The sequence below is a fragment of the Paramormyrops kingsleyae genome, chromosome 5 (genome assembly GCF_048594095.1).
Source record: "Paramormyrops kingsleyae isolate MSU_618 chromosome 5, PKINGS_0.4, whole genome shotgun sequence".
Classification (NCBI taxonomy): domain Eukaryota; kingdom Metazoa; phylum Chordata; class Actinopteri; order Osteoglossiformes; family Mormyridae; genus Paramormyrops; species Paramormyrops kingsleyae.
Window position 1 is genome coordinate 15,527,138 of NC_132801.1, and position 12,763 is coordinate 15,539,900.

The window sequence follows — 12,763 nt, forward strand, 5'->3', positions numbered from 1 at the left end:
TCATCCGCACAGGCATCAGACTGCCACCCATTCTGGCAGTACACAATTCCGAGAAGGAAGAAGCCCGATAAATACAGTTTTTACACCTCAAGTAAAGTTCGGGATAAGAAGCCATTTCTGATTAACAAGGTAGGTATTCTTTTTCGAGAAAGATCGGTACTTGATTTCACAGATATTTTTTATTGAAGAATAGATGCATGTATGATGACTGTAATGCACTGTATATGGAGGTCAGTGCAAATTTCATTCATATAGATAGATGTCATTCGTACGCTTATGTGAATAAATATGCAACTAAATATTTTCATCGTTATTATCGGTCTATTTAGTGACTTGTCAGATCTATTATTAACGAAAGATGGTGCCTATACAGTTTGGTGCGTATATAGTCTATCCAGTCGTTCAGTTACTAAGGCTGAAGCTTGTTTTAGAAATAGTCATTTTAGTTTCATACATTTTTAAAATACAGTGTATGCGTACATCAATTTAACATTTTCTGCGTAATGACAAATATATATTATTACAATTATACATCACGTGGTGTGTAGCTGATTGGTGGATGGTCTTTTGTTTAGAGGAAGAGTCAGAGTTAGATAGAGATTTCAAGTTTGTTATTGAATGTGGCTTTTGGTTTTAAAACTATCTATGCGAGTGTAACCATGCAAAAGGGTAAACCCAGTTTTTTTTCTTTCTTTCTATCAGGGGATATTAGGTCTGCAGCTATGTCCCAAAATTTGTGCTGCAGCATCTGCTTGGATCAGTTCAAGGTTCCAGTGACTATTCCATGTGGTCACACCTTCTGTCAGAAATGCATCACAGTTCATTGGGACAAGATGACTGAAACCAATATGGATATAAAGTGTCCAATATGCAATGAAAAGTTTGACCCCAGACCCACGCTGAAGCGAAATGTGACCCTGTCTGATGTGACAGAGACGATACAGTTAGGTACAGAGAGCCAGGGTGCCACCGCAGTACACAGGCAGAGCGCCGTGACAGCGCAAGCCCAGGTACTCTGTGACCGACACAAGAAGGCCCTGGTCTACTACTGCAAAACGGACAGCATGTGTGTGTGCTGTGAATGTGCAATCAGAGAGTGCAGAAACCATGAGCAAGTCCTGATGGAGGAAGAAAAGCAGCGGCGGGAGGCAAGTGACATTTGCTTTGCCTTTGATTTGTCTAATTGATGTCACCTGACACCATGATCTCATTTTAAAATGTCAAGGCGGAAAGTGTGCTGTAGTTCAGAGCATGCGTCTATGCGTTTTACAGGAAGGGCTGAAGAAGAAGAGCAGAGAGGTGGATAAAATCAAGGAGGACACAGAGAAGAAGGTCCAAGAGCTCTCTGAGAATATTAACAAAACCAAGGTTAGAGAGGACTTGCAGGCTATATCTTAACATTCAAATCTTATTGTGAGTTTGAGTTCTGCTGTTCGTGGCGCAACATTCCCTGGCATCGGAACAAAGTGACGCGTGACCAGGCAGACGTTTTTAATTTTATATGTTGGATGTTTCAAAGCAACTTAACTGTCAGGTGCCTAGGTCTTCCTGGGTTGTTGTGTCAATCCTGCAGTCCATGCTTATCCATCCTGCACAGTGCAAGCTTATCTGCTTGGATGAAAAACCCAGTGCAAGGAAAATCTGTCAGATAGAGAGAAGGTTGGAGCTCATTCTCAGGTAGAGAATGGGAGGAAGGCAAATAAGAAATGTGGTCTGATACCTGTGAATATTTCTCTGAAAGGGAGTTTCTGCAGATATACAAAAATCATGATTTTTACTAGACTAATATCAATAATAATAAAAAAAAAACATTTACTGTTCTATGTACTGTATGATTTGCATCAATTTGTGTATTTGTGACACAAATGTATTACAATGTATTTTTGTAGCCTTTCTGTTTCCCATTGATGCAGCCTCTTCATCTCTTTCCTCAGGTGTCCCTGAAGCAGACCTCCCTTTGGGTAAATGCGAAGTTTGCTAGCCTGGTGAAAGTGCTGGCAGAGAAACAGGAGTCAATACTAAGCTTCATAGAGCAGGAGCAGCAGTTAGCCCTCAGTGAGGCGGAGACTAATCTCAGCACACTGGAGGACAGAGTCCAGCAGCTGGGAGAGATCCAGGGGCAGATAGCTACTCTGCAGGCCATGACTGATATCCAGCTCATTCAGGTAAATTTATGTTTGAGTGCCAACCCAAGAATTCCACCGAGAGCGGCTGTACCATGTTCCGGTTGCGACCCGGTCGCTGCGGCTGATCACATTCACTCTAGTCAGTGCTCGTGGTTCCACCAGAAGCTCTGTGGAGAGGTTCAGAAGCAGCTTCTGGGACACTTCTGACAGTAGTTCAACCTGCCAATCAGGTAACACTTTCCTTATTAATATTCATGAGGTTTCCCAGCCACCCTGCAAAGCAGGGTAACATGAAGTTGGAGAATAAATGCAAATGTAGATATGAAATAAATATGATGAATGTATTTTTGTTTGGTTGAATGTACTTTTAACAGCTACAGCCACAATGTTTGACCCATGTTACTCATAACTGGAATTAACTGTATTAATACAATCTGTAGAGTACAGCACAAAAAAGTAGAAAATAACAACATAAAACATTTAAAACGACCAATAAAGTAACAATTTATCTACGTAGGTGACTTGCCTTCGGTAGAACAACAAAAATTAAAGGAAAAACAACTGAAAAATTAGCAAGTCAACAATGCTGTGCTTCTGAAATGCTTCTGGTGGGGGTCAAGGACGTGCAGCGGATAGAGCAAAACCACATCGCAATCACTCTCGGTGGAATTCTGCGCATAGTGTGTCACTGAGAAATGGAGAAACGTGGGAGTCAAAATGGACTCGCAGTCAATCACAATGTATGCATGTTCATGTGTGTAACATCCCTGCTGACTTCAAGAGACAAAACGCAATTTTAAGTATGTCAATGACCAATAATCTTTCCAGGAATCAAGATTGGTCGAGGTCCCTCAGATGAAAGACATTGCTTTGGACGTCCCCACAAACCTACAAGGCAGACTGTCCTTGATCACCGATGTCTTGTCTCAAATTTCCAAGTTGGTCTCGGAAGACCTGGAGAAAGCAGTAAATGCAGCTATCGGGCAAGACAAACAAGGTATGTTGGTTGATTCTTAGGTCCAAACGAAACTGTTAACGCGTCACCTTTGATCCCTTATCCACATATGTATGTTACCTCCGTTTAGGCTCACCTCAGGATAAGCGTCCTGTGCTAGCTGTAGTCCCAAGTCCTGCTACACCTTGTTCTCCAGCAGTCAAAGAGGGACTCAGTGCATGTAGGTATCATTTTAAGACGTTATCCTTGTTATTCTGGAACATAAACTTTGTCGTCTGCAGCTGGCTTCAAAATTTTGACTATCAACTATTGTATTGTAGTATTTCAGTGGACTTTCATTTGAAAGTCCACTGAACAACCTCCTGAACAACCTCCTTGCCTGACAGGTTGGGATACTCGAGTTGGTATTTATGGAGCATATCCCCTTCTCTCTCACAGTCCACTGCACCCTCACTTTTGACCCACGCACTGCCAATGCTAATCTGCAGCTGTCCCAGGGGAACCGACGAGCAGAGCATCTCGTCTCGGGCCCCCGCCAGGTCCCCCCACACGAGGCACGCTTTGACACCACCTGGCAGGTGCTGTGCTTCCAAAGTTTCACCCATGGGCAGCACTACTGGGAGGTAGAGGTGTCCAAGCCGTGGGCCTACTTAGGGGTGACATACCAGGGGATCCCACGCAAAGAAAAGGGCAAGCGCTGCATGGTGGGCATGAACGAGCTGTCGTGGAGCCTACAGCTGGACGAGAGGCAGCTGAGCGCCTGGCACAATGGCAGGAGAGAGGCCGTGGCGGGGCACCCTCAGCACCACAGGATCGGGATGCTGTTGGACTATGAGGCGGGGACTCTGACCTACTATGGGGATGGCCAAGCCCGCCTGCATGCCTTTCACTGCGCCTTTTCCCAGGAGTTGTTCCCAGCCTGCTGGATTGGTGAGGGAGTGAGCATCACCCTCTGCACACCCTGACATGAAGACAGCAACCAATGCAGTGGCATTGTTCTCCATTTACAACAAGGACGTTCCCTGTATCTGTCCCACCCAACCTGCTTCTTAGTGATGATGATGCTTTTTCCCCTGTTGTAAGTCCCCTTGCTGGCTTAGAACCTCGTACTGCTGAAGTCGTGTCATACGTTGAAGTTTCAGCATGGCCATCTTGCATGACATTTCTTCTGAGCCAGGAGGAAATGTGAAGCACAGTTTGAATATTTGATGTTGTACATGACACTGTGGGAAACTTTAATTTGCACAAGTCCATTCTTCAGCACAAGATGCGGGTAGTTCATGATTGTTAGCGTAATATGGGTAGGTTGGTAAAGCACATTACTGCTGCTCAGTAAGACACTAAAGACTTCACACAAATTTGGTTTAATAAAATTCAGTTCACAGTATTTAAGTCACACACAAAATCATGCGTCTTTTTCCGAGTTCCACTTAATGCATAAATTAGTGAGACAGCGTTTTTATAGTGTTTTGCCCCATACAGTTATGAAAGAGAAGAGATAGTAATGCATAGCCATTTCAAAAGTGCAAGACTTGGTATCTGCGCGGAACAGCCATCTGCTTAGTGCCAGCAAGAGAGAGCCTCTACAAGACTTGCAAACAAAGTGTTCAACTAAGAAGAGTTACAAAGTGCCTTCAAACAACTTAATTTACAACAAAAAATTAATGACAGAATACTGACTAGGCAGATGTGAGCAATCTGACAGATTCAGTTGAAATGTGACAATTTATGGAGCTTTACACAGCCATGAAGGGGGAAGCTCATGGTCTTAGGAGAACAATACCTTCTATATACACACATTCTAAAATGCACATTCAGACACTTCCTATGCTTCCAACATAGCTGAAATTAGTCAGGAGCTGATGCCACATTATGCGAGTTCACCCAAGGATCCTGTCATTCCCTGGTCCCTTTTACTACGGGGTACTGTAGCTCTTGCTTCATCTACTGTATCCCCACTCACTAACAGAGCTAATACACATAAAGATGGTCAGTCAGTTTTTGGTTATATCTTCAAGCCTTGTACATTTCAGCTGCATCAATCAGTACTGGCTTGAAAACCAGAAGACACTGCCCTGCATTTAATTCCACTTTCCAAGACATACTGGAAATAACTGATATCCAGAATGTTTTATTTTTCTTCTAGGTAACAAAATGCCAAAATCCACTTCCTGAAATGTAATACTACTACTTGAGGTGACATACTTTTTTTTTTTTTTAGCAAATAACAATATGCTCATACTGATCCTTGTGTGATGTACTCTTGGAGACAGGGAAAGAGAAGTTAAAGATTTGATACAGCTGTAGATGTTCCAAGGAGGGCACTGGAACAGTGTGGAGTACAGGCTGCACAGAGCACCTCACACCCAGGTAAGAAGAGAAGGCGACAGCGGGAGGATCCAAGCTGCAGCAGGTGGGACTCGTTACCCTGACCCCTACTGAGTCTTCTTGTCTTCAGGCGGCGAATAGGGCGGCGGCTTGTCCTGTGGTGCACATAGAAACCAACATGGCTATAACGCGTGAAACTTATGCAGCCTGAGAGTCAGCCTCCATCTTAAAATAACGGCCAGGTTTGCTAACAGGACACAGGAGATAAAGCCCGCAGCATATAAACAAGGCAGCTTCTACTTCATCATTTGGAACATGAAGATCATTAATCTCGTTTGCCAGGCTCTCTATTATCTACCAGCTACTGACCACTACCACTAACATACAGTACTGTGCAAATGTCTTAGGCAGTGAAAGAAAATGATATTAAAATGATTTTCATGTTGGTGTAAAAATATATTGTCTGTCAAAGTGTGTCAGCTTTACCATTTCAAAACCTCTCCTAAAGTCACCCCAGTATTAGCAGCAACCACCCATGCATTTTTTGACTCGACACCTAGCATACCACATACGGCCAATCAAAATGTCACTTTTTCAAACTAATTCAATTAAGTGAGCTGATGGGGAAATGTAACAAATACACGGAATGGCTGAGCTGCCCCCGAGGAGAGATTTGGGAACCGAAGTGGAGTTCATCCAGCCATCAGTGATGTTTTGGAGAACATAAATTCCTGTTAGTTTTTATTGTGTTACTGATAATTTGCAGATGTTCTAATGCTAAATTGTGTTCTAAGCAAAAATATATATTTACTACACAGATAAATTTCCTTTGACTGCCTAAGACTTTTGCACTGTACTGTATGTAATCCATAAAAATTAATTCTAAAAAATTCTGATGATAAAATCAAACATCCCCTAGTAAGAAATATGAGACTGCAAAATTCGGAGATTGTAGCACCAGAAAGATTCTGAGTAGGGAAAATGTTTCACAGGAATGTGAAATTCAGGCATTACTTGATTTACTTATTGAAGAGCAGTCCGTGCTCAGACCTTAGCAGCCTCATGTCGAGTTGTCTAACTTGTTGCCTCAAGTGACTTCTTTTTGGAAAACTGTTAAAACCCTATTATTATGTTTTAGATGACTGTAGGGCTTCCACAGAATTTCCTGTAGACAGCTCCGGTGTAGCATGTTGCTTTGTGGTGAGTGGTGGGGAAGACCAGGTATAAAAGTGAATAATCATTAAAACAGCCCAATAAGTGTCCCAGAGAGCCCAAATCCAGCCATTACCGATTACCTTTGATCTCTTACAGTAAAATGGGTAGACATCAGTAATCTTAAATATCGTAGCAGGGGTGCGGAAATCCAACGCCGACTCGTCCGACACGGGTAAACTGACCGTCAGACAAGCCTGTTTTTCTGGTTTCAGTTGTGCACGGACAAGTGCAATTTTCTGGAGAAAAAAGATTTATATGTGCTGTGCAGGGCACATTTTTACCACTACTTTCAAATTTTAAACATTTGGGTACGTACTTCATGCGGAAACAGTCTACTTAGGCATGTTCTTCATGTCTTCAATATTGTTTACAAAATGACGGCTGATTTTTCAAAGGGGAAGCACTCTTACGGTCTTACATAAGTATTTTACCCTACTATTTACACACTTGGAGATGCGGTCATTTTTTTTCATGCCGACATTACGATGTAATCTGATGATTTTTCATTATAATAGATAACTTTTATATATTATTGATAAAATTCATTGTTCCTACATCAAAATGAGGTCATTTTACGTTTTTGATTAGAATTTTTTTCATATAAAGCAAGTTGGTTTCGCACTGTCACTTTATTAAAAATAAAGAAAACATTCTAACGGTTTCCAAATGTTATGAAATATCTATAAAAATATTCACTTAGACGCGATAATTTTTTCCCGACAACATCGGTAATATTTACTTTGGAAATGTAGCATCTTGCGGAATTTCGAATACGTCATTATGAATTACCGTGCGTAACCCATAATGCACTGCGGTAAGCACGTTTTTCTCGCTATATGCGTGTTGCTGAAACTGAAGCAAGTAGCATCGCTGATGAGAAAAGGATCGTTTCTTGATTAAAACTGGCACAACAGGCCCTGAAAAAACTGACAATGAGGGCAAGAAAAGAAAAACAAAAGCTGAAAGGGACCCGTGAGTATGAAGAAAAAAAAACATCTTTTATATAATGTTCTAGAGCAAGGTGGCAAAATACTACTCCCTGAAAGAACTTTTTCAGTTTTAAAATGAAAGGCAGTTTTGGTATCAATAAAAGAGATCAGAAAAAATTTACTATTTTTCACTTTTGTTATTTGTTTATGGGCAAGAGAATTTAACTGGCGGACAAGTGGATTTTTTAAGTTTACTTGTCTGTGGACAACTAGAAAAAAAACAGATTTCCACACCCCTGTCCTAGGGAGAAAGTATGAACTGTGACCCTTTCATGTAAGTGGCTTTGGATAGAAGCATCAGATAAATGAGTATATGTAAATAATAAATATTCCTAATTAATAGATGAATCCAGTCCTCCAGGTAGCAGACAGACAGATGATTCATGCCTTCACTTTTTTATTCATGTGAAACTGAAAACGGAATGCAAAAGGAAATAATGAACTGGGACTGAGAGGTCACTGCATGATGACACTGGTGACAGTGGCACACCGCAGACGGTACGTGCGAGTGAGAGATGGCACAGGATTTACTCACGTGTGGCAGGTAAACGTGAGGAGGAGGAGGGGGGGGGGCACAGCTTGCGCTGGCTGCTGCCTCTGCTGCCTTGGCTTCCGCTGAGAGAGAGAGAGAGAGAGAGAGACTGTGTGTATGTGCTAAGGGGCACAGTGACCCTAACCTGAGCTAGCTGAACCCGCAACTGTATCTCATACCTGCTGGAGTGTTGGGAATGTCAGGATCAAAAGGGGTTGGGGCCTGTGGACCAGAGTAAGGTGGGGGTGGCATGTAGGCTGCAGCACTGTTCAAAGTAGGAGGCCCAGGGAAGAATGCTCCTGCTAATGGCAAACAAATGAAAACACTCAATACAGACACAATGTGATGACATCATTCCCTGGAAGCATGACTATAGGCAAACCGAAAAGCAGTCAGGTACCCTGAGGTGGAGGTCCTGGGTAAGAGTAGCCGGGAGGAGGTTCAGCTGGGTACATCCCATTAGCAGGAGGTGGCGGGTATGCAAATGCTCCATTGGCCATATAAGAGCAACCAAACGCCCCAGTCACTGGCTGGCCTCTAGAAGCTGGAGAGGACACAACGAGTGCTGCTTCATCACATTCACTATACGGTACCAGTCAAAGATCTGGACACACCGTGTGTATTGGTAGTAAGCAACCACACGCACTCGCACTGCCCACCGTGCCCATCGCCCCGCTTACTCCCAATATACACGGTGGGTGCACGCACACATACACACACTACGTACAACGATAAACATTAAACACTACACGTGACATAACACACGGCACATTTACAACGACACAAGCTACTACCAAGAACCATTTACAGAGCTGGCATCAGTCCAACCTGCCGCACTGCCCGCTGGTACCTCAGCGCTACACTATGCATTCTTCATTGCCTCCAGGCCTTTTACTATAAGCTGAATAACATAACTAAAATAGAAACATGCATTAAAAGCAGGTGTGTCTAGACTTCTGACTGGTATTGTATTACACACCCAGCTTTATTTCTGCCTCCTGGCCAGTAAGCAGACTGCAATGTTTCCAACAAAAGGCATGCATTATTTTGTATCTTATATTCATTGTTTTATATCTAATGTTTTAAAGAATTTCTCCATGAGTGTACTGATAAAAACAAAATGTTTATATAAGGCATGAAATTAATTTGATCGGTTTTTTGCTTGCTTTAATTGGGGCATCTAAATCTTTGAAAACCGACAAAGGGCCAAGTGAGATTTATCACCAAGCAGGCAGCCATTTTTCAGCAATCACAGCAGGATATCCCACCTTGTGCTGCAACCTGAAGCATATACTGTCCAAACTCAATGGCCCCTCCAGCATTGAAAACCAGCTTGAAGGTCGCAGATCCCTCCCAGCCTCCTGAAAAATGACCATCCCATAAATTACAAAAAACCAATGACTGATTGAAAGCGGAATGGCCGAGACTCTGCAGCGACGTACCGCCGGGTTCCGCGCTCACTGTTCCTTTGATGTAGTTGGCTCCAAGCACAGGCTGCTTTACCTCACAGTTCTTCATCAAATAGAAAGGCATCATAAAGGACTGAAGTGCATCCCGTCCCTTTGCCAGGAATATCACCTGCATTGACAATACGAGACACAGTTACGTATCTGTTTAACTCATGACAGATACTGGGGTATATACCATTCTTTTGTTTTGTTTTTGTTTTTTGTTTTTTTTAACTTGAAAGTTTCAGTTTATTATATATTCAGAACATGGATCTGCAACACAACTTTTAACTTAAGTTTCCTCATAATGTAGGAAACTTTGTGAGATAGATTCTCTTGGGACTTAACCTGTAAACTCTTGTTCCTAAACTAGCACAGCATGCCACTCTGAGTTTCTCTTACAGCCTATTTTTAAATCCTTTAATTCCTTGCGATACCAAGGATTGCACTTATTTGTCTACTCTTAAGGTGTCCACCTCTCAAACTTCTCTCCCGCTCTCCTACCCGGTATGGGGTCAGGTAGACACTGCCCTTCTTGCTCTTCCTGAAGGCCTCAGGGAGGGTTTCTGTATCACTGAAGACAAGTTCCACATTCTCATATGTCATCAAGACACTGCAGAAACATGAACAGTGAAAGGACAGTGAGAATAGTGCTGTTGTATGCTGAGATTTAAAAAGAGGATGTATTCAAAACATTCTTTCAATACACACCTGCGTATTTCTGATAACTCTTTGTTTAGATGCTTTTATTCAGACAACCTTACAGTTATTTGAGGTCAAATCCAAATTTACAACTAGATATTTAAAACCATTGAGAATGTCTTTAGAGAGGCAGACATACCACAAGACACGTATAGGGAGCTGCCTGGGACGCCCGAATAGGGGCCCGTTAAGACAGAATTTCCAGAAGTTACATTTATGGATATAACATAATATGATCGTTTAAGTTATAGCAATGTATATGTTTATTTGCAATTTTAGCTAGTTTTCTGTATAGACAAAGTTGCCCCATGTTGCGGTTATAATGGACTACTCCTATTTCGATACTTCACGCCTCAACTTTTTTTCACGGTGGAGTCTTGCGGTACCGGTTGTTCCAACTGAAAATTGTGGAAAGACGTGGGGAACACGATTAAACGGATGTGTAATCAACACTAATCTTACCTCAGGGGCGGAGTAAGGCATAGAATATCCTAGGCTATAGCTATATGTTGATGAGCTATAGCTATAGCCGAGGACCACGGCAAAAGAGGGAACGGTTAGACAACTTAAACTTGGCCGATCGATCCGTCGGCGTTATACCCCCATCCTGCCGATCGGCTAATTTTACCGACATACTTCCGCTCTCACCCTGAAAGGTAAGTTTTACCGCTGGCACCACGCTATTTGGTTAGCATATTATTGATGTTCCATCGTTTTTAATTCCCTGTCGTTTCTTTTTCGACTCCAAAAAAATGGTCCTCTTAGGGGGGGCCCTAGCCATGTCAGTCCAGGGCCCCAAGAAAAGTTAATCTGCTCCCGTGTCTTCAAGTACTGCACAGTGACTTATTACAATATACGAGTAAGCCACCTAACTACCTACAAGTCAGAAACCCAAGTTACGTAGATGATGATTTAAAGACAGGGCATTGCGTAGTATTTGAAAACCAAATACAAAAGGTTCACCGACAGAGAAAAGGGACTAGCCTGGCGCAGAAGATCTCACGTTAGTCGAGTTAAACGTGATCTGAAACAAGCCAAGAATTTTGATCAACTGTATGTACTTTTAGAAACATCTACAGCAAGAACACTGCAGAGGCCCACCTGTTTACGTATTTAACAGAGCATGATATGTGTAAACATAGTGCAACGTGTACAGCCAATAGTATAATATGTAGCTGAAAATAGAGCAGGTAATATCTGGTTATTTAACCAGAAACCAGGAACTGGTTTTTAGCGTCTAAAAAATAGCACCAAATAAACGCACTTTAATAAATCAATTCCTTACATTATAAAGGCACAACAATGATTGTGTAATTCTATTAAAAGACGTAAACACATAAACAGATATTTTATTCGTCAATTAACTATTTCAACGTTGAGAAAATGTTTAAAAGAACGGGATCACAATTCATAAATTGTAGAGGAACGTTTTGCATATTAATATTAGCCGTTTAGCTGTCGGGATGAGAGGATGTAACTGAGACCCTGTTAAGAAGCCAATCGGTTAGCTGGCTACCTTTCGCTGTTGTTGATGATGACGCCGCCTGATTCCGAGCAGTTTTTGTTGAGAGCCATGTTAGTGAGGGTAACCGGCTGTTAGCGGCGGTCTGGCGAAAGCGTCACCGAGCGGCCCGGATCGCTCAGGCTGCAGCGCTGCTCCGCTGCCCACGTAACGGGCCAGCAGAAGCACCTGCACTTCCGGCTCGCGCGACGCCTGCGCGTGCGTCTCCAGAATGTTCTCACTAGCGGGCGGACATGCTAATTTTGCTTTTCTTACGGGTTTTCTTTATTTTAGGATTTATTTGAATGTTGCTTTTCTATTGAACGTGTTTTTAATTTTTTGTTCATTAAAACCGGTATAAGGACAGTTATAACAAACAAAAAAAAAACAGTGCATTCAATTCTGAATCTTATTATTTAATTTTATTTAAAGATGACTGGAATATACCAGAAGGCATGGCCGCTCAGTTGATAGTATGTCTGTTCTCCCTGTGTTTTGCGGATTCCCTCCTACGGTCCAAAGACTAGGCATTGATTTTTTTTTCTCTGAGCATATTTGTGCCTTATGATGGGACGGCACCCTGCCGGGATGTACCCCTGCCATGTGCCTGGTGCTGCCAGGACGAGGCTCCGAGGCCCCCTGCAGCCCTGTCCTAGACAAGCGCTTGGAAGGTGAATGGATGGACTATACAGTACCACAACTTTCACAACTTAAATCAAACTTTAATCGTTTTAATGCAGTACTTATTATAGCCTCAAAAATATGAAACTTATTTAATTATAATCTTTCCTAGAAACAAACAGTGAATAAAATTGGCTGAATTATTTGTATTAATTTTATTTTGTGTTTGAAGTCTTAATTTCCTTACTCTGTTGGATATGCATTCACGATCAAAGAAGAACCTACAGGCCTATTCTCTGGGGCTGGGTGTGTGTGCTGCAGGAGCTCGTCTCATCTTTGCACCGCT

General features: G+C 42.3%; 3 protein-coding genes across 6 annotated transcripts in view; 2 read left to right on the forward strand and 1 right to left on the reverse strand.

Annotated features, from left to right (window-relative positions):
* LOC111856705 (E3 ubiquitin-protein ligase TRIM65) lies at nucleotides 1-4,468 on the forward strand. Its single transcript, XM_072712228.1, has 7 exons — nucleotides 1-129; nucleotides 703-1,152; nucleotides 1,277-1,368; nucleotides 1,935-2,165; nucleotides 2,955-3,123; nucleotides 3,212-3,301; nucleotides 3,520-4,468. Exons 2-7 carry the CDS (start codon nucleotides 723-725, stop codon nucleotides 4,044-4,046), a joined length of 1,539 nt encoding a protein of 512 aa, XP_072568329.1. The 5' UTR covers nucleotides 1-129; nucleotides 703-722; the 3' UTR covers nucleotides 4,047-4,468.
* On the reverse strand, nucleotides 4,430-12,001 carry wbp2 (WW domain binding protein 2). Of its 2 annotated transcripts, none has more exons than XM_023836895.2 (8): nucleotides 11,812-12,001; nucleotides 10,098-10,167; nucleotides 9,588-9,723; nucleotides 9,414-9,506; nucleotides 8,546-8,689; nucleotides 8,325-8,447; nucleotides 8,149-8,228; nucleotides 4,430-5,564 (listed from the first exon to the last, which is right to left on the reverse strand). In XM_023836895.2, exons 1-8 carry the CDS (start codon nucleotides 11,868-11,870, stop codon nucleotides 5,517-5,519), a joined length of 753 nt encoding a protein of 250 aa, XP_023692663.1. In that variant the 5' UTR covers nucleotides 11,871-12,001; the 3' UTR covers nucleotides 4,430-5,516. The 2 variants fall into 2 exon arrangements, with proteins under 2 accessions (XP_023692663.1, XP_023692662.1); XM_023836894.2 differs by having other exon boundaries at nucleotides 10,098-10,206; nucleotides 11,812-11,999.
* The window catches only part of unc13d (unc-13 homolog D (C. elegans)), a 17,765-nt gene continuing 15,702 nt past the window's right edge, over nucleotides 10,701-12,763 (forward strand). For 2 of the 3 annotated variants that reach the window (XM_072712225.1, XM_072712226.1), the window contains exon 1: nucleotides 12,014-12,467. In XM_072712225.1, the coding sequence (XP_072568326.1) occupies nucleotides 12,398-12,467 (70 nt within the window). In that variant the 5' untranslated portion in view covers nucleotides 12,014-12,397. Of the gene's footprint in view, nucleotides 10,952-12,013; nucleotides 12,468-12,763 lie in introns of those variants that run through there. The other variant, XM_072712227.1, reaches the window with a different exon arrangement.